General features: G+C 42.9%; 1 protein-coding gene across 4 annotated transcripts in view; it reads right to left on the bottom strand.

Moving 5' to 3' along the window:
• Window positions 1-5,090: 5,090 nt before the first annotated feature.
• The window catches only part of PTPN9 (protein tyrosine phosphatase non-receptor type 9), a 70,068-nt gene continuing 53,359 nt past the window's right edge, over window positions 5,091-21,799 (bottom strand). For all 4 annotated transcript variants that reach the window (XM_061394781.1, XM_061394778.1, XM_061394779.1 and 1 more), the window contains exons 8-13: window positions 20,265-20,358; window positions 15,212-15,278; window positions 10,271-10,349; window positions 8,365-8,515; window positions 7,738-7,945; window positions 5,091-6,927 (exon numbers count right to left, since the gene is read on the bottom strand). In XM_061394781.1, the coding sequence (XP_061250765.1) occupies window positions 6,713-6,927; window positions 7,738-7,945; window positions 8,365-8,515; window positions 10,271-10,349; window positions 15,212-15,278; window positions 20,265-20,358 (814 nt within the window). In that variant the 3' untranslated portion in view covers window positions 5,091-6,712. The remainder of the gene's footprint in view (window positions 6,928-7,737; window positions 7,946-8,364; window positions 8,516-10,270; window positions 10,350-15,211; window positions 15,279-20,264; window positions 20,359-21,799) is intronic.

Below are 21,799 nucleotides of genomic sequence, written 5' to 3'. Positions count from 1 at the left end.
CTCACAACACATAGACTCAAAACTGTCACATTTTCTGACACCCTGCCTCCTAGGCATCACACACACACACCCTCAATCACAGTTTTTAGGGTGCTTATGGTAGGTGGTGATTGAGAGATATTTAGGGTCTGCACTTTAGTAGCTCTGCCAAAAAGATGTCAGTGCTAGGGCCCTGCTGACACAATTTCTGCCAGCTAAAGACCACTGGCAGTTTGGGAATATCCAGGTGAGGGGCGTCTAAGGCTTGCTTCCCACTCCCAACCCAAAGCGTCTGATAGGTTTAAAGGGAAAAGCTTAAGGTATTGGTCAGAATTCCAGTTTAGCCACTTCCTAGCTAAGTCTAGTAGCTAAGTCATTCTAGTACTGTCTTTAGCAAGGCATTAATCTTTTCAATTTCCTTATCTGTAAACTAAGAATAGGGCTTCCCTGATTGTTGTTCAGTGGTAAAGAATCCACCTGCAATGCAGGAGACTCGGGTTCCATCCCTTCCTGGGTTGGGAAGATCCCCCTGGAAAAGGAAACAGCAACCCACTTGAGTGTTCTTGCCCGGGAAATCCCATGGACGGAGGAGCCTGGCAGGCTACAGTCCATTGAGTCACAATGAGTCCAACACGACTTAGCAACTAAACACCACCAAACTAAGAATACCTACTGCAGTGGGTTATTGTGAGATTAAAAATAAAGTATGCCTAGCACTCAAAGGTTGTCCTTTTTTCCTTTATTTTGTCAACACTCCCTCTTCCTGGCCATTCAAAGTCCCTGGTGTTCCAGTTTGACAGGAGACCAGGACAGGCTTAAAGGACCCCAAAATTCCACTGTATAAATTAGAAACCACATTTCTCTGGCAGCCAAGATAGCTTATATGGTTGTACATATGCCATATTTTGAGCATCCCTGACTCAATGGACATGAGTTTGAGCAAACTTAGGGAGATAGTGAAGGACAGGGAAGCCTGATGTGCTGCAGCTCATGGGGTCGCAAAAGTCGGACATGATTTAGCGACTGAACAATGCCATGTTTTGGTTTCTAGGTGACTTTGAAAGCTTGGAATTTTTAAACTGGGTTTTAAGATGGCTATTCAGTACCTTGAAATGTCTTGCTCTCACTTGGCATTGTTTACCCCTCTAGGTCACTTCAGCCCAAATCTAGAAAAAAGATGTTAACAATATGTTCAGTTTACTCTGCTTTATGCTTTCAAACTGTTTGCTTTTGGGTATTTGCTCTTGATGATTTTTTTTTAAGGTAGCAGTTTCCTTTGTTTGAATGAAATCTTACTCAGAGGTCTAATATGTAAAAATTGGTCCTTGCTTTGGTTGAAGTGGAGCCCAAGCACTATTCCTTCACTTCCCACTCATGTCTCCTCCTTGTCACCTCCTGCCTCAGGATCACTAGTGAAGTTCCATTTCTGAATCCTGGTCATTCATCCCAGCCACTCCCCATCTCTCACCCGTGTGTGCGAAGACAGCCTGGTCTTGTCCTTGGTTACTTCTGCCTAGTAATCAGAATCTTTCCCAGGCTTCTTTCCCCATCCTCCCCTAAATATCAGTGGCTCCCAAGGGTCTCGCCTCTCTTCTTGCCCTCCTCATTGTTCTTTGTTCTCACCCACTTCCAAGGCTCCTAGCTTATATCTAAACTAAGTCACCAGTTGCTATCTCCAGACTAGCTCTGAACATCCTACTCTGTAGTCCACTCATTGCTGGCCACAGAACAGGTATCATTAAAGGTCAAGGAGGTAAAACAGACTTCACAGGATGAAATGGGTGAGCTGGACTCAGCTATCCATCTGGCCAGTCACGAGGCTAAGACAACTATTGATACATTAGCTTAGAAAAGAACCAGGTTCTGATGCGAGGGGAAGGGTAGAAGTGAGCCTAGTGGGGAAGAGCGTGCTGTGTCTTTTTTTACTACTTTCTCTACACAACTCACTGTCTTGCTTTCCTATTTTCACCTTCATCTTAGTCCCCCAAACTATCAGGAACATATTACCATGTTAGGAGGAGCATATTATTACCCTGAGTTGTTGAGAAGGAATCAATGGCTCCCCATTCCATCCAACACACTCTAGGTTTCTGGTTTAGTTAGCTTTGTCCATGTTGGGTTTAGCCAGAAAAAAAACTGAGAGTATTTAAGACTGCAGAACACCAGACTTAGCTAAAACAGATTTTATGAAAGCTATGGTGAGAGGGAAAAGAAGGCTGAACACTGCAACAGGTTTCTGAGAGTGCTAGATTTCTATTTGTGGAGCTGTTTTCTCTGTGGTCAGTTAAAAGCAGTGCAGTCTTAAAACACTCGATATTCACAACTGTCTGTGTGATGGTAACTGTAGAGTGGGTATCTCCCAAGACTAAATCTGATTCCCAAACTGGTGGATCTTTTAGCTCCTGTCCTTGGTAAGTTAATGATTGTGTGTGGATAGTAGTCTTGGTAGTAACCAAGAATGGAAACAAACCGAAGACCTTGGTTGGGAGCTCTGGTAGCTCTGCTCTGAGTCACCCAGTCTGTCCCACATGTAATAACACAAAAGCCTTAAAGGTCCATGGGTTGGCACCCTTGGATAGGGAACTGAGGGATTATAGGGAGGTGGACGCACCTTGAAAGAGGAGACTTTGAAAATAAACTAAAACTGGGGATTCCAAGAGGCAGCTGACCCAACCAGAGAAGGGTCTGATGGTTCCTCTATAGGTATTTTGCACTGTCCAGTAAAGAACTAGACCCTTAGTGTCGGAGGGCCTATAGTAGGATCAATTAATACAGCACCTTTTTTCATAAAAGCTAGGACCTGCCTTGAGTTGAGTGGTGAGACCTCAGAACTACCGAAGAGCTCAGTTACTCTAGGAAGACTTTTCTACCTGGCCATACTTCCTGCCCCACCTCCCTGCAGTGGTCTGACTTGTGAGAGTTTCCGTATGTGTCTGGTTCTCTAGAGATGGGAAGATCATAAGGCAGGAGCCCCATCTTCCTCAAGGTATGATGCTAAATAGCCCAGTCTCATAAGAACCAGTCACATTCTGCCATTTACCTGCACACGACAGAGAAGAACCTTCTATGCTGAGGACGCTGGGGTACCCTTCACACCTCAGGAATCCTCATCCTAGCAAAAGCCTGAGTTCTGTACAATACTCTCTCTCCTGTCAACACTTTCTTCATCGTATTTTCTCAACTGTGCAATCCAGCATTTGATTGTGGGTTCTCTGGCTTTGTTCACCAAATCTCCTATGTGACAGCCTTGACTTCTGGACAGATTCAGGGCTCTTCCCGTGTCTTCCCCTTTCTTTACCTCCTTGTACATCTAACGCTTCCCCGGTGGCTCAGAGGTTAAAGCATCTGCCTCCAATGTGGGAGACCCAGGTTCGATCCCTGGGTTGGGAAGATCCCCTGGAGAAGGAAATGGTAACCCACTCCAGTATTCTTGCTTGGAGAATCCTGGATGGAGAATCTTGGATGGAGAAGCCTGGTAGGCTACAGTCCATGGGGTCGCAAAGAGTCGGACACGACAGAGAGTTCACCTTCACACCTAACACAGGTAGGCTCACACTGAGTATTATCTCACGGGTAAAGGGCTACAAGTAGACTATAGCAGGGGAAAGCCATTGATCCTTTTCTCTCAGATTTATGTCCGGGGCCTGAACAGTAGTTCAACAAGCTTGCTCATCCTGCCACTCACTCAACCACCTATTGGGTAGGACCCAGGAAACTGCATTTTTATGGAGCTCTCGCAAGTGATAACCTCACCAATCCTTAGATGTGCAATGAGGAACTCAAGCATAACTTCTGAGTTTACACAGCTATTGGGCTACAGTCTCTTCAAAGAAGTGACAGTTCAAAGCTACCTCCTCCAAATCTTTTATCATTAATTCTGTTTCCTACATATTTCACCAAACCCCAACCACTAATTTCCCAGATTTCACATGTCTCTCTTTACCTATTATGCTTGCCTGCATCCAAAGAAAGGTTTGGCTTAATTTTTATTATATAATTCAGCTCTTGATTAAGGTAAAAACGCAAGGAAATTTTGTTGGAAAATCAGGAGATGGAACCGTAAAGGTCTGAGTTCTTGCTGTGGCAGATTAATTTTCCTGTGCCTCAGTTTTTCTCTTCTGTCAATACTTCTGTCAAAAGTTTGGTTTGAGGGTGCATGAAATAATATCTAGAAAGCACTTTGAAAAGTACCTGGAACAGGGTTAACCAGTAAATGCCTGCTGCTGTCACTCTTATTAAGAACACCCCAGGCCAGAATGGCTCCAACTGGGCAGGTATCACTGGCCGACAGAAAGTAACTACACAGCATGGGGAGTGGTCCTATGTGGACAATGCTTCTGGTTCTGCTCTAAGAGAGAGATGCAAATGACTCAAGATCTTCCCACAGAGGTACCAGTATATCCACATGTATGGGGTATCCCTGAGAGAATGACCCCTCTGGTATGCTGCAGACTTGAGGACCTATAACAGGAGGTCCCATCTGGGAGAATCAGTCACCAGCTCTGTCAGAAACCCTTCTAGTCTTCTACATACATCATGGGGCTCAAAATCAACTAGCTGGAACCTAAGAACTGTCCATACTTTGAAAAGAACATTTTAAAACTAATTTCCAAACACAAAACATGCTGTAAAGAGGTCAAAGGCTTTGTGAGCGAACCAACTAGAGCTGCAGTTCTAGAGCTGGACCTGCTAATAAGCCTTAGCTTCACTGTGACACTCTCTGTAACCCCTGGGACTTTACCTTCCTCATCAACACAGAAACAGAAGGGAGGGGGAATAACATCTCACTGGACTGTTGTGAGGTTTAAATGAAGTATGGGAGTGGGGGAAGCACCAAGCATGGAAACTGGAACTTGGCAAGCGGTCAACTGGTGCTGGTTCCCCTTGTCTGCCCAGAGCTGGGCCATGGCCTGGGGCAAGGTGGACAGCTCTCAGAACTGAAAGGCTCTAAGTCTTGGGTTGCTCCCTGCCTCCCCATCCCTCCCAGACCAGCTCTTGGAGCCCCTCCTCACCTTCCCAGCCCCAGACTGCTACTAAATTGATGAAGCTAAAAGGATTTGATCACGTCGGTATATTTATATGTAAATACAAAACTGTATCGCTGTAAGATATTGAATATGAACATTACAATTATTTTCTGAATCTGACTCAGTCCATTGACGTTAAATACAAAATGAAAAGATTGTAAAAATAAGAATATATACATTCAAAGAGCTTATTACAGTATAAAATTATTGAGGTCTGATCAGCTGCCAACCTCATCTGTGATGGGGAAAAAATTTTAGGGGCTCCTGGGGTTTTCTTGGGAACGTGGAATGCTGGGGATTCTTGGCCCCATCCCTGGCATAATGGGCTTGGTAGGCCGGGAGCAGACAGAGACAGGTAGGGTGAATAGGGGGGAAAACGGTGAGTGTAGGGGACTGTTTCACCCAGACAGGGGTTAAGCTTTTTATTGACACAGAACCCACCAAGCCTGAGCTCCAGGGTCTGGGAGGCTAGTAGGCAGGGAAGAGATGGGCATCTGAGTAGACAGGGCCAAGTTGCATAAGAAAAAGAACCTTCCAGCAAGAGAGAAAGGGGCCCCAGCTCAATCTTTCAGGGAGGGAGCCTCAGAGTATGGAGTTTCCTTTCTCTCACACCTGGGCTCCCTCTCTTTCCTTCTAAGACTTCGTACCGATTGCTTTTGGCTCTCACTGCTCAGTGAATTCATCTCTGCCCAGATCCCCATCCCTGAGGAAGAGGGAGAGGGGACAGACAGTCTGGAATCACAGTGGAGGTCTACTCCCAAAATTGGCAAAGTAAACAGAGAAAACTCATTAGATAAGGGCAATCCATGCTGAATTAAACCAGTGTCACCACAAACCAGTATTCCTGGTTCCAACAGGCAGCATCCTGGAGAGAGAGAAGTCATTATGTAAGGATGAGGGCCTGTGGCAGGAGCACGGAGAGTGGATGTGTGTGTCCTCCTCTTCTACCACTCTGTGGTCTGACAACAGGAGACATGATCCCCCAACCCCAGCTAGTCCAGGATAAACAGTAGAACCAAGAAGCAAGGAGTCCTGAACTGCAACAAGAAGCCCCAGGAACTTCTACAAAGGAGTATCTCTGTGTATATGTATTTATAGAATACGACCATATTATCACATACAATATATATTATATACACACGTACATATGGACTCATACACATAAGTGCACATACACACACGCACACACACAGAATGACAGAAAAGACTGGAATACACGCCCTAGGTATAAACGTGCTTGGCACTCGGGACGTTCTCTAGAATATGTAACTTGGTCAAGCTCTCTGGGAAGGAGGTGGATGCTCACCAAACCTCCCCACCAAATCCTAGCAAAGGGAAGGAATGGAAGGAATGGAAACAGATCTTGAGAAGGAGAATGGCATTGGGAAAGGGGGAGGGAGGTTCCTTCCCCACTTACCTCGGGGCCCCTGGCAAATATCGATAGCCACAATTTGGTTTTAATAAGGCACAGTTCGATAGCAGGTGCTAGGAATTAAGAACACATTGCTGCTGGCCCTTTCCAGAGGCAATTTCACCACATCTATCTAGCCAAAGGGAAAGGCTGCCTTGCGTGCACGCGTGCGCCGGGAGACACAAGAAAGAGGTTGGTCCATGGCTTCAGCGTAACTGATGGCAACCTACAGGCTCAGCAGTGTCCAGGGTAGTTTAAGGATGGCTGGCCAGCAGACAGGAGGCTCGTGGGACAGTTACTGACCCTCCATGGCCAGGAGGTTGTGGCTGGGGGGCACCATGCCCTCCCTCTCTGCAAACTCCAGGATTGCCTTGTAGCAGAAATAGTACTGCTCAGGGGTCTGGATGCTGAAGGCCCTCTGGGTCCTCATGCGGGACACTGTCTGGAACACATTAAGGGTGCCAAGCTCCTCCAGCTGTGCCAGGCAGATGTCCAGTGAGCAGAAGGTACCTGAAGGAAGGAAGGAAGTGGTCACACCTGATCTACCTCTCCTCTTTTCCTCCCTCTACCAAATGACCCAGGCAGGACTGGATGAATGAATTCAATGGCAAGGTGCCTCATGGCAGGTGGCCAGTTGGCCTTAGGCCTGAGAAGACTCAGGAGGAGTCTCAGGGAGTGCAGAAGGCCAGAGAAATGAGAAGGCCTCTTGTCTCCCAGGGCATCTGAGGGTAATAGGATCAGTAGGTGGGAAGCAGGACTTCTACTTCAATCCCAGACACAGAGAATGACAGCACTCCCATACCTGCCCTGCTTCCATACCTGGGCCCCAATTTTCAGACTACAACTTCTCCACAGAGACCTAACACAAACCTATTCTTCCTGACTTTCCCCCAAAGGAACCTCTGAGCTAGAAGGCCAGCAGTCCCTGCAATCTTCATCCCCTTAAGGCAAAAGCTGCTAACTGGTTCCAGAATGGAGAGCACGGCCCAGGGTGGGACCTCCCCGGGCAGAGGGATGCGAAGAGAGCAACAGCCCAGATCAGCTCTCTGGGACACCCAGTGACTGTGATGGGATCAGAAGATAATCATGTTGATGGGCTGTATAACGCATCAACCCCTAGAGGACCTGGCTCATGAACTGTACATTCTGGCCAGTACACCTAGCACTAGGAATACTAAGAGGACATTAAAGAGGAATTGTTTTCATGGCAATTCACCACCAGCGGATCAAAGACTCACATTCTGGCGACTAAGAGCTCTGTTATTCCTCCCCCACCCTTAGCACCATTGGACGCTCCAAGAGCTGCACCCAGTGCAGTACCTGTCCGGCCGATGCCCGCACTGCAGTGGACCACAATGGGCGGCTCAGGGCACTGCCCTTTGGTGCGTGCTCCCATGCTGCTGACGGCCAACCTCTGCTGGTTCCTGACGGCTCTCAAGAAATCAATGAGGGAGGCTGCCGAGGAAGGGACACCATAATCTGGCCAGCTCAGGAACTGAAAGTGGGTCACCTGGCGTTTCTGCCGTTCCTTGGATGGAAAAAGAAGCAAAAGTTAATGAGGTCATTGCTCTGTGCCCCTGACTACCTTTGGCTTTTCCAGATTCTCAGCCCTCTGGAGTTCCCTCCATCAAGGTTGTAACACTCTCAACTTTCTCCACAACTGCTTCTCTGCAAACCCAAAGGGAAGATTAACTGTCTGGAGAGGGCAGAATTCCTATGTTAAACGATCCAGACTTCATACGTTATAGAAAGCTTCATCCCTAAGTAAAGCCACTACGTGTTGAGACAATATGGCTATTTTGGCTCTGAGCTGAATATCCTAATCCTGCTTCCAGAAGAATGGAAGCCACTTCTAAGCTCTCTGGAATCCTGCCTATTCCCTTTGGAGATTTTCTTTATAGTAAACATTTTCTCCCAGTTTTAAGACAGTGAGAAAATAAAATTTACCTCTATGTTGTGAATTTCTAGGGTTGTTTTCTTATAATGGGTCATATTCTCCACGCCTAGATTGGTCACGGTGAGGAAGCCAAATCGGATCCGAGAGTCTTTTTCTAAAGGCCAGTATTGGCCACACTTTCTCCTGCCGCCCTCCTCAAAGCTGAAGACACAGAGAGAAAAATAAGCCTCCATCCTTCTTCTCCACAGCAGTAACCTTGCTTGCCCATGAACCTGCTGTACCCCTAGGCAGAAATGTCATCTCTTGCACTGCTTCTGTCTATTTATCCCCTTGCTTTTTGGCAGAAAAAGAAAACCTTCCTTCTAGACAACAGCTAAATTTTCCGCATGTACCCATTAAGCAAACATTTACTGAGCGCCAGTTACATCCATTTGGTCCCTTTCCTGATACCTCTTGGTACTCCGCACATACCTGGCATAAATACTGGGTGGACAAAGAAAGACAGTTGAGAAAATATGGTGGGCCAGACTGAACCCTGCCCTGTACCTCAGCTACTGTGCATTCTGTTCCCCAGTGAGAGCCCTTGGTGGACAGAGGACTGGGAAAGGCATGGTTCCTGGAATGCCACAGAAGGTTTATGTAAAGGCCTCAAGTCAGCCCTCACTACTCTTCAGTGGCTCCAAAGTGCGCCAGGGGGGCACTTCCTCCACTACCTCCTCTCCAAGTCAAAGGCGGCTTGTAACAATGCCATGAGGAAGGGATCTAAGCAAACATTCTCATGAATTTTTTTCTCCTCATCCAAAATGGGTTATAATAATCATAATAATAATGATACTAATGAAATAGTAGTTCCTGAATTTTGGCAGATATGTACAACAAAATTTCAAAACTATTCCTTTCATCAAGAGCTTCCTGCAGACCTATTACGTGTTACATGTCCTTTTGGTAAGTTCACCTCTAGGTGCAACCATGGAAAAGGCAATGGCACCCCACTCCCGTACTCTTGCCTGGAGAATCCCATGGACAGAGGAGCCTGGTAGGCTGCAGTCCATGGGGTCGAGAAGAGTCAGACACGACTGTGCGACTTCCCTTTCACTTTTCACTTTCGTGCTTTGGAGAAGGAAATGGCAACCCACTCCAGTGTTCTTGCCTGGAGAATCCCAGGGACGGGGAGCCTGGTGGGCTGCTGTCTATGGGGTCACACAGAGTCGGACACGACTGAAGCGACTTAGCAGCAGCAGCAGCAGGTGCAAATATGAACCAGAAGAAAACTGGTCCAAAGTAGCAGGGAAAGGGAGAACTATGGTGCTGCTAAGTCACTTCAGTCGTGTCTGACCCTGTGAGACCCCATAGACGGCAGCCCACCAGGCTACCCTGTCCCTGGGATTCTCCAGGCAAGAACACTGGAGTGGGTTGCCATTTCCTTCTTCAATGCATGAAAGTGAAAAGTGAAAGGGAAGTCGCTCAGTCATGTCCGACTCTTCGCGACCCCATGGACTGCAGCCCACCACGCTCCTCCGTCCATGGGATTTTCCAGGCAGGAGTACTGGAGTGGGGTGCCGTCACCTTCTCCCAGGGAGAACTATGGGGAACTGGTAATTCAGAAGCCAGGAAGACAGCTGACCTTTATAAGCAGGAAGGAGGCTGGAAGTGGCCTGCCCCATGTGTTTCCCAGTGCTTCCTCTAGTAAGTAGTTAAGGCCAGGACCTAAGGATAGGCTATACCTCACACAACGTCACCAGAGCCAAGGATTAAAGCTCTGACACGTTAGATCTACCAACTTCCACCATACCCTGGCTCTGTTAACCCTGGGTCAGCTAAGGAAAAGCTCAAACTCTTTGCTTTCCTAACCCTCCCTGTTTCTAAGAGCTAAACTCCCCTCTATAATCACCCATGCTTGGGGGTTGGGGGGTGGGTAGAAAAGAAGGGCAATCGGTAGGAAAGGGATGAACTCACCGGGTGGTCATGACAATCACCAAGACTTTTTGCTCCCATACCATAAGCCAGAAATCTCGGTAGGTATTCTCCAAAGGGCCTACAATGTAAGAACAAAACAAGGAACATAACCCTGGCAAGCACTTCTTTCCTCCTCAGGCTCTTCTGTTTTTTCCTAGATACTAACTCCAAAGCACATATGCTGGCTCCCTGCCTTTTTGACTACATCCCTGCTATTCAGGGAGGGGCTTGGGCAAGAAGCACCAGCATCATACGGGAGAGTGTCAGAAATGCACACTCTGCATTTGAACAAAATTCCCAGGTAAAGCTGTAGGTAGGCTACCACTTAAGAAGCACTGTTTTATAGCCTCTTATAGCCTCATCGTCAGGGCCTCAGCTACCACATCCAGCCTGACAGTGTCACCTGTGTACATGTCTCCAGCTGTTTTCACCCCGTCTAAGCCTTATAATCACCAGCTGCCTACCTAACCATTCCCCTCCCATGTGCCATCACCCGATATCCTCAGACCCTGGATGTCTGCAATCCAGTGTCCTTCAAAGTTAGTCTTCTCTCTATACTTTCTCAACTCTGTTAACAGTACTGCATTCTTAAATCATTCCATTTCAAAAAGTTGGAAATTCCAACTCTGACTCACTCATTTCTTTCATCTCCCAGAAGTAGCCACAAGTCCTAGATTATTTTTGCCTTTGGAATTTTTTGATTTTTATCTTTTTGTCTTCCTACCAAAATTCACTGTCACAAGGACTACATCATTTTTTTTCTAAGTTCCTATAATATCATTTTGGTTTACTTTTCTCAATAGGAATTTCTCTTCCAGTCTCTTCTGGATACCTCTGCCAGTTTTGCTTCATCACAATATAGACACACATGCTCACTTCTGACTTTTTTCATGCTCTCTGTTTCACCTCTACTGCCACTGACTTTCTACCCATTTTTTCTTCCCCCTTCTAGTTTTTTTGAGATATAGTCAGCCTGCAGCACTGTGTAAGTTTAAGGTATAGGAAGCATAACGATTTGACTTAAGTATATCATGACATGATTACCACAGAAAGTTTAGTGAACACCCATCATTTCACATAGATACAAAATTTAAAAAGAAAAAAAAAACCCACTTTTTTCCTCATCATGAGGACTCAGGTTTTATTTTAACTTTGAGGTATAACACACAGCAGTGTTAATTACATTTATCACACTGCACATTGCATCCCCAGTACTTATTCAGCCTATACTGAATTTGTACCTCTGACTGTCTTCATCCAGTTTCCCCCTCCCCCAACCCCTGCCCCTCTAACCACAAATATGATCTCTTTTCCTATGAGTTTGTTTGTTTTGAAGTATAACTGGCCTACAACACTATGTTAGCTCCCAGTGCACAAGATGCTGATTCAGTATTCCTATGCACTGCAAAATGATCACCATGCCGCCCATTTTCAAGTGCTGCATGCATGCACGCTAAGTCGCTTGAGTCATGTCTGACTCTGTGCGACCCTATGGACTGTAGCCCGCCAGGCTCCTCTGTCCATGGGATTCTCCAGGCAAGAATACTGGAGTGGGTTGCCATGTCCTTCTCCATTCAAGTACTGCCTCTTCCCTAAATCTTTCTTTTAACATCACATTCTTTGTAGGGCTCCCTCTCCTCTCAGTTCTCGATGGCACAGCTGGATCAAAACAGCTTAACCATTTGATGTACATGGTCTTACATCAGGCATTTTACTTTGTGAGAAGCAATCATATCTCAGCCAAACATGGTGCTGAGGGCAAGGGCCGTGTCATCAACTTCCCCTTTTAGAGTTAGAACCTGTACAGGGCTGGGCACGCAGCAGGAACTTTGAAGATGCTTCAGAGCCAATAACTCCCTTTCAATCAAGTGAGTAATGGCTCAGGATAATTCCTTATACTTTTCCAGTGCCTTTTCCGCCTTTGCTTTCAAGGAAGCAGGGCAGAACCACGGGTTGATTTGGTCCTGGAAGTCTGCTAATTTTACTGCCATTTTTGCTCAAGTCTGTTAGGAAGCACAAACATTTTATGATACTAGAGTTCCCTCTATGCAGAAGGGGACACTGCCAGAAGCATGTGAAGTCTTGAAAACAAGCTAAATGTTTAACAAGAGAGGATGTTAAATTATGGCATACCCCGAATTTTAGCAGTCCATAAAGGTGATACTGTAAGATCTGTATTTTTGCTATGGAAAGGTATTCACAAGATAACCATCAAAAGAAAAAAGAAATAATGTATAGAAAACGCCTGTTTTTTTAGGTATTTTATATGTCCACATCTATTTGTATGCACAGAATGAGGTTTAGAAGGAGATGCTGCAAAATGCCAGCACTTTCTCTGAGTCTCAGGGTTATGAGTGATTTTCATCTTCCTTTTCCACAACGGACATGGCATTACTATAGCATGCATGTCAAGAAGATAATAAAAACAGCCTTTCCCTACCTCTGACTCTTAGCCTTGTTTGCATCTCACTATTCTGCATCACAGTAGCTCTCACAGACTTTATTTTCTACATTTAAACCACGGGCAAAGCTGGTGTTGCCACACAGAGCACCTGACAATACCACTCAAGACTCAGGCTGGACAGAGAAGGGTCATAATTTCCTCAGAAGCATAAGAGAGAGATTTAGAAGGGAAAGTTATGCTTCCCCAGATTAGATTCTTTAACAGTAGACATCTCTAAAGAAACAAAGTCAGCAGTTTATGCAGATGTGGGTGAAACAATCCACTAACCTGGCTTGTCTGTTTGAATCAAGCAGACATGTGCTCAAATCCTGGCTCTGCCACTTACTAGCTGTGTGATCCAAGGTCACTTAACCTTTTTGAGCTTCAGTTTGTTCATGGATTTATAAACCTTCCTTGCAGAGTCTCTATAATAATTAGATGGCAATTATATATCTATTATATTTAAAATAGATACTTTTATAAATAACAGTAGAACTATTATGAATAAAAATCAGAACACGGAATATAGCCAAGAAGGTTAACCAGATATATCAAACCAACCCATTTTCCAGTCCTAACAGTGCTGATGCCTTCTAAGTGATCAGTGCTGAACTCTCTCATACTTCTGGATGAGTTTCCTCTCCCAGACAGGGCCTTCAGAGCCAGCCTAAAGGATCCAATCCCTGCATAGCTAACAACTCTAGGAAGTGCATTTGCCGTCTAAACCAGAGAAAGGAGCACTCTGAGACCCCTAGAGCCAAACTTTACCCTCCAGAAGCCCACTCATGCCACAGATACCCTCCTCAACAAAGACATCTCCTTACTCTCAGGCAGATCACATCCTATTCTATACGTGCCAAAAATCTTTCCTGATAGTTCTCTTACTTCTTCCTAAGGTCTTAAAGGATGCTTTCTGGAGGTAGTAGTCCCCCCTAAGGAAAAGTAAGACTGTGACCATCAGATCAGTTAATAATGTACCAAAAATCCAAAGGCCCTTTTCCTTTTTATTCTCCCTCAATTTCTATTTTGAAAAATTTGAAACCTACAGAAAGTAAAAAAAAAAAAAAAAAAAAAACCACAGCACAATGTATGCATACATTCTTTAGCTTGAAGGCTATCATTTTTAGCTATTATTTTACAAAGCCTTCTCTATATATACACAACACATATTTTCTTTTTTGCTATTTAAAAATGTGTTTCAGACATTATGACATTTCACTCCTAAATACCTGAACACGTATTTAGAAGAACATTCTCCATAGAACAATATCATTATCACACTGCAGCAATTACACATTAATACAACAATACTATCTAATATACAGTCTCCAACTGTGCCAATATTTTGTCCTTAAAAATTATTTTTCCAAATTGAGTTATGGATGACACACTGCCTTTGGTTATCAGTGACTCTTTAGTGTCCTTTAATCCCTCCCCCACTTTTTTTTCCCCAGGGCATTAACTTGAAAAAATCTAAGCCAGTTCTCCAGCAATGTTCCACAATCTGGATTTCTCAGGTTTGTTTCTCATGATCCGATTGATTCACTTAAAAACTGGCAACATACAACAAAGGTTACATTGTGTAGTTCTCATTGTATCAGAATAGGAGGCATATATCTGTTTCTCCATTATTGGTGATACTAAGTGTGATCGCTTGATTAAGGAGGTACCAGCCAGATCTCTTGCTGGCCATACTCCACAATGGTCAACGGCCCTTAAATCCATATGATGGCCTCTCTTATCCTCCTCTTACCACTTACCACTGATTTCTTACCACTCTCTTTGAAGGAAACCTGGTATTCTTGAGATGGCAGAGAACAAGTCATTAATAGTACTAGGGCCCACAAGAGCATTAATAGAAACTCCATCTGAAATCCTCCTAGAGCCCAATACTTCACTGTCAGACTTAGCAAAGACTATCCATGTTAGAGGCTGGTGTACTCTGTAATGGTACACAGACCAGCGAAAGTCTCTTAAGCCAGCAACACCCATTCACAGGCTGAATTCTATCTCTGGGAAGTCCACTGCCATCCCTTTATGTCCTACTTGACATAAAGACAATCTCACTAGCCAGTCAATTCTGATGTCCATTCCCCTGGGTCTGCAACACTAAGACTCAATCCAAAAACTTGTAGAAATGTTGTGTGTTCAAATCTCTAGTTTATCTCTATGCAGTGAGTTTCCAGGCACATTTGATAAAGAAACTCTACACCTCTCATCTGCCTTCTTCAAGAACCCTCAATCTTTATGAAAGACCAAGATCTAGAGAAGGGAAAAGCTACCCACTCCAGTATTCTGGCCTAGAGAATTCCATGGACTATACAGTCCATGGGGTCGCAAAGAGTCAGACACGACTGAGTGACTTTCACTTTCACAAGATCTAAAGGCTGCAACATCACCACAAGTTACCATTTCCTTTAAAAATTATGCTATCCCCTGGTGCAAACAATCACAGGTAGATGATACAAAACCAATTTGTGAATGGCAGACTAACTTACCTTGTGTACCAATGTAAGCATTCTTCTGCTTGTAGCCATCCATGAAACTGGCATTGATGTAATCTGTCTAATGATAAAAAGGAAATATCATTGCAATTGTGTGGAATATACCAATTGGGTACGAAAATGATGTACTAGGTACATAAAACTCAAGGTATGGATTTTCTCTTCTTGTCAGGCAGTGAAGAAGTGAAAGGACCAATTCAAAACCTCACCTGCACAAATGTTACTGAAACAACTGGATATCCACATGCAGAAAAATCAAGCCTACCCTCTTACAGCATACACAAAAGCCTAACTCCAGGGAACTCCCTGGCAGTCCAGTGCTTAGAACTCTGAGCTGTCATTGCTGTGGGCATGGTTCAGTCCCTGGTCAAGGAATTAAGGTTCTGCAGGCTACACAGCACAGCCAAAACAAAACCTAACTCCAAATGGATTGCAGACCTAACATAAGAGCTAAAACTATAAAACTCGTAGAAGAAAACATAGTAATAAATGTTTGTGACCTTGGGTTAGGCAAAGCCTCCTTAGATACGACATCAAAAACACAAGCAACAGAAGAAAAACACAGATAAATCGAACTACAGTAAAATAGAAAACTTTTGTGCTTCAAAGGACACCATCAAGAAAGTGAAAAAACAACCCACAGAATGCACACATTTTATAAGGGATTTGTAGCTAGACTATATAAAGAATTCTCACAAATAAACAGTAAAAAGACAATTCAATTTTAAAATGGGCAAAGAATCAGAATAGCCATTTCGCCAAGAGAATATACAAATGGACAATGTGTACCTGAAAAGTTGCTCAACATCATTAGTTATCAGAGAAATGCAAATCAAATCCACAATGAGATACCACTTCACACCCACTAGAATCGCTACAGGTCAAAGATAATAACGAATATTGGCAAAGATGTGAAGAAACTGGAATCCTCATACATCACTAGTGGTAATATAAAATGGTGCAGTCACTTTAGAAAACAGTCTGACATTTCCTCAAAAGGTTAAAGCTACCATATGACCTGGCAATTCTAAACCCTAGGGAAATGAAAACATAGATCTACATAAAAAAAACTCATATACAAATATTCATAGCAGCATCATTCATAGTAGCCAAAAAATAGAAACAACTCAATTGTTTATCAGCTAATGGAATGGATAAATAAAATGTGGTGTAGGGATTTCCCTGGTGGTCCAGTGGTTAAGAATTCAGCTGCCAATGTAGGGGACCATGGGTTCGATCCCTGGTCTGGAAAGCTCCCACATGCCATGGGACAACTAAGTCCATGTGCCACAACCACTGAGCCCATGCTCCGCAACCAGAGAAACCACTGCAGCGAGAAGCCTGTGCACGGCAACTAGAGAGTAGCCTCTGCCTGCTGAAACTAGAGAAAGCCTGAGTGCAGCAACAAAGACCAGCACAACCAAAAATAAACAAATGAATAAATATTTTATAAGATGTGTACACACACACACACACACAATGGAATATTATTCAGCAATAAAAAAGAAATACTGATACATACTACAATATGAATGAACCTTGAAAACGTGCTAAGTGAGAGAAACCAGACATAAAGGGTCACATATTGCATGACTCTACGTAAGATGTCCACAAAAGGCCAAAAGAGTACACAAAGAGCAGATGTCCTTGGGGGAAATGGGGAGTGACTACCAAGGTGAGTTTCTTTTTTAGGTGATAAAAATGTTCTAAAGTTGATTGTGGTGACAGTTGCACAACTCAGAATATATTAAAAACCAATGATTTGTACACTTTCAAAGAGTGAACCGTATGGTGTGTGTATTATATCTCAGAAAAGCCGCTATTAAAAAAAAAAAAAAAAGTCCCTTAGGACTACAGCACTGCAGCTCAAAACCAAACTCAGAAGGGAGGCAAGCCAAGCAACCTGAGCAGGAACATCCTGTCCACGTGGTGACACACAAAAGGCAAAGTGTGACTGGAGAAGGAAGAAAGTTACACCTCACACCTAGGACCATCAACAGCATGGGCCAAACACCCAGGCTCTGTTACTGCCTAAATTGACACAAAGCAAAAGCCACACACCTTCAGAAGAATCTCAATGAACAGTTCATGATGCACTCTCTTCTGCGGGCCTTCTCCCACCTCCCAATGTCCTCCGTCTATTTACATCATTAGCCATCAGGAAAATTAAATAGGCTTAAATTTTTATTGTTTTTATTCTACCTCCTCACAAGATCTCTGTCAACACTATTTAGTCCAAACTGATAAAAAAGCCAAACGGATGCAGCTACAGCCTCAAGTCACAATATAACTAGTTGAGAGTATCTAGCAGCTAGGATGGATGGATATTAGAGGATATGAAGGGTTACAGGGCAAAAGTAAAGATGTTTCAACAAGAAACTAGGGAAAATTCATACTCCACTCCAGTCTAAAGAGATCAAAACGACTCCCCATCAACCCTTTCGCCACTGGTTCCAACACTTGGAGAATAGTCTGAGCTGTCAGTACCCCCACAGCCACCCTCAGAAAACATCTCTGAGGAATTCCCTGAGTGGTCCAGTGATTAGGACCTAGGTCTTTCACTGATGTGAGCCGGGTTCAATCCCTGATCAGGGAACTAAGATCATGTAAGCTGCATGGCTCAACCACAAAAAGAAAACATCTCTATCTCACGGTCAAACCCATGTTATTTGGATGCATGTCCATTAGATAGTCAGTCTACCAACTTATCCTCCCACTGATTATTTAGTCAAGTTTCCTGCTCTTTTCTTCTCCCACAGCAACTGGTAGTGACCTCATACTATTAATACTAGTGCTCTACCCTGATTAGGACACCTTCACTAAGCTAATGAAACATGCAGTGGACCCAGCAAGCTAAAAGTCACATTCACCCCAACCAGGCCTCTTAATCCAGGCCTCACCCACAGTCAGCCAAAGCCCATCCTCTGTTCTGCCTGGCACACTCAGATGGGACCCTAAAGGGCCCATGTGAGAAGGCATAGAAAAGTACAAATGATTTAGCTGGTACATGTCAATCAACACTATTGTATAAGTAATATATAAGCTGTCACACTTGGAGTTACCTTCATGCTTTGAAAAGAAATGGCACTTCTTTAAAGGGGACTTATTTCTTTATAACTAAGGATACCAGTTTTTAGCATCCTTGTCTCTGAGAGCACTGGGAATTAAAACCAGCAATTTCAGAAGAATCATTAGATATTAAAAACTGAAAACGACCTCAGAGATAAAGTGCAGACTTGGGGGCAAACTGAAACAGCAGGAAGAACCAAAGCAGCACACACATTATGTTATGGGCCAGGTTCAATAGAAACATAATTCCAGGTATATATAAACCTGCTAAACAATTCACTAACAAACCTGAATCCTCCACTTACTGTGGAAAAAAGCCTCTACCAATATTTGTAGTATGGAGAGGGAGTATTAACTCAAGTGATGATCTTCAGATTAATTACACGATGACTAGAATAGTCTCCTGGTACACTGGGGTGGGTTCACTCATTCACTCACAAATAATTTACTGAATGTCTGATACATGATAGGCACTGTTCTAGGTCTTAGAGACAGAGCAGTCAACAAGACAGATGCGTTCAGATATCTCTGACTCTAGAGCCTCAATTCAACAAAGACAAAACTCAGTAATACTGATGAATTTGCCTTCAATCAGGCAGACTCTCAGCTAATACCACTGCACAAAAACCCTCTGTAAGGACCCTAGACAGGGTTATGAATTCAGTTTATGAATTGAAACAGTAGGATCAAAGAGATTAAAACCATGATCCCACGGTCCTGATTCATATATCATATATGCCCAAATATAAAGCAATCATCTTCCTAAGAATTATCCTCCAGAAACAAGAGGAGGGATATAACAAGTCCTTATACTGTGTGTGATGTTAAGGGGCACTATTTAAACTCCTTTAACTGTGAACAGGAAGCTCAATCAATGCTGTTTTTTGATGTATATAGAGGTCACCAGACAGAACTGTTGTATCAGAAGGAAAAAAAAGGAAATATAACACCTATTTAATTGCTGACCTCAAAATTCTAAGTTTTGGATGTCGCTGTAATCAAGTCATACTAAAGAGGACTTTAAAAAGAAGTAAGTGATTATGCTTTAGAGGATGCATGAGATACAGAATGAAAGAAAAGAAAAAACTGTGCTAATGTTATAGATTTTTTTTCTGATTTAGGATAAATTTTCCAGTGACAATATACTTAAAAAAAGAAATAAAAAGATGTGTTCTGGAAAACCGTGTTAGATTGACTCAAAAAGTAGCTCAAATAAGGACAGATGTATGTGAAGAGTCTGAATAACATTTTCACTAAATATCCCTACTAAACATATATGATTTTTAATATGTACAGATATGATTGAATCAATACTAAATAATATAGGCATTTGACCAATTCATCTCTTTTGTGCTCAGGTGCTCAGTCATGTCCGACTCTTTGCGACCCCATGAACTGTAGCCCACCAGGCTCCTCTGTCCATAGGGATTCTCCAGGCAACAATACTGAAGTGGGTTGCCATGCCCTCCTCCAGGGGATCTTCCCAACCCAGGGATCAAACACAGGTCTCCCGCATTCAGGCAGATTCTTTACCATCTGAGCCACCAGGGAAGTCCATGCATACACTAGTTGTCTAAAATTTTTGTCAGATCTTCTAGATGGAAAAATCAGAGGTCACTTATAATGAGTCCTCTGGTATTGATGCAATATATAACCTCACACCAGTAAGGTAGATGACATGTCTATGACTTTATAACTAAAGAGTAAAAGGAGAAATAATTTATTGAGTACCTACAGTAATATACCAGACTTTGGGCTATCAGCATGTACATCAAGTATTTCATTTAATTTCCACTTAATACTGTGAGATGGGCATAAAAGGACTTTCATATGGTAACAGACTAGTATGTAGTCTAAAACTCAAACTCTCTCTCTCTGGCTTAGAGTTCATGTTCTTTCTACTACAGTATTAGTAAGCTTCACTTTGGAAGAGGCTTACATTTCCCCCAGTGCTTCTGAAAGACATTTATCTTTCTACCTGAGTGTGGCCGCTTCGTTTTGTCAGCTTCACTCTAGTTTGGTCCAGGCAGGGTACATCCCCATAGCGGTTCTTCTCTAGGTTTCCTGGAGACCTGAAAGAGATGAAACGAACTGAAATAAAGAAACAACTACAAGAGTTGAAAATGGATGACAACGGGAGTGGAACTGAGGGTAAGGCGGGAGACTGCTATTTGTCATTCATTACTTTTTTTCTTTGGTATTATTTGATTCTGAAAAAGTCATCTGCATATATATTGATTAAAAGCAAAAAAGTTTTTACAAAGACCACACACATAAACTAATAGTCTATATTATTTATGGGTATGAATGTATATGTAAGGATATAAACATAATGATCTGGAAGGAAACATACCACATGACTACTTCTGAGTGAGAATTGATGGTGACGATTAGAAGAGATTTCAACTTTACAATTAACTCTTTCTTTTATATAAAAAGATAAAGCAAATACAACAAAATACTAAAAACTGCCAGTTATTAATTCTTGATGGTAAGAAATAGTTGTTAGTAAGGTTATACTCTTAGAGGAATCTTCCCACACAAAGAAACCCAGCTGATATTTTAAAAAGTTCCAAGAACAATTTAACAGAAGAAGGAATACTCTTTTCGACCAATGGTGCTGGAACAATTAGATATCTATAGGGAAAAAATCTGAACACCAAACTAAACCTTACACAAAAAATTAATTCAAAATGGATCACAAATTTAAGTTAAATGTAAAACATAAACTATAAAAATTTAAGGGAAAAAAGTAGAAAAATCTTTGGATTCTAAGGCAAAGCAATGTGTTCTTAGGCTTGACATCAAGAGTATGAGCCATAGAGGAAAAAATGATTAAAGGAACTTCATCAAAATAAACTTCTGCTTCACAAGAGAACCAGAAAAGAAAAAAAGAAAGAAAAGCTACAGACTGAAAGAAAATATTTTCAAACTATGCATCCAACAAAGAACCAGTACCTAGAACATAAAGAACTCTCAAGTATCAAGAGTTTAAAAAAAAAAAAAATTCCAAATAGAAAATGGGCAAAAGACATTTTTACAAAGAGGATATACAGATGGCAAATAAGTACATGAAAAAATGTTCAATAACATTAGCTAGTAGAAAAATGTAAATTAAGACCACAATTTTAATTTTAACTTAGAGGTATCACTACATACCTATCAGAACAGCCAAAATAAAAAAAAAAAAAAAAGTGACAACACTGAACACTGGTGAGGATGCAAAGAAAATGGATCACTCTGGGACTTCCCTGGTAGTCCAGTGGCTAAGACTCCGAGCTCCCAACGCAGGTGGCCCGGGTTTGGTCCCTGGTCAGGGAACTGAAGCCCACATGCTGCAACTAAGAATCCCATATGCCACAATGACGGTCAGAGACCCAGCAGAGTCAAAAAAAGAACTAATACATATTTTAAAAAAAGAAACAGCCCATTCATATATTGCTGGGGGGAAATGCAGAAGAATATAGCCACTCTGGAAAACAGCTGGACAGTTTTTCATAAAACTAAACACTT

This window comes from Bos javanicus, chromosome 21 (assembly GCF_032452875.1).
Source record: "Bos javanicus breed banteng chromosome 21, ARS-OSU_banteng_1.0, whole genome shotgun sequence".
Classification (NCBI taxonomy): Eukaryota; Metazoa; Chordata; class Mammalia; order Artiodactyla; family Bovidae; genus Bos; species Bos javanicus.
The sequence above is the reverse complement of the archived record's forward strand: the minus strand, read 5'-3'. Positions and strand labels throughout refer to the sequence as shown.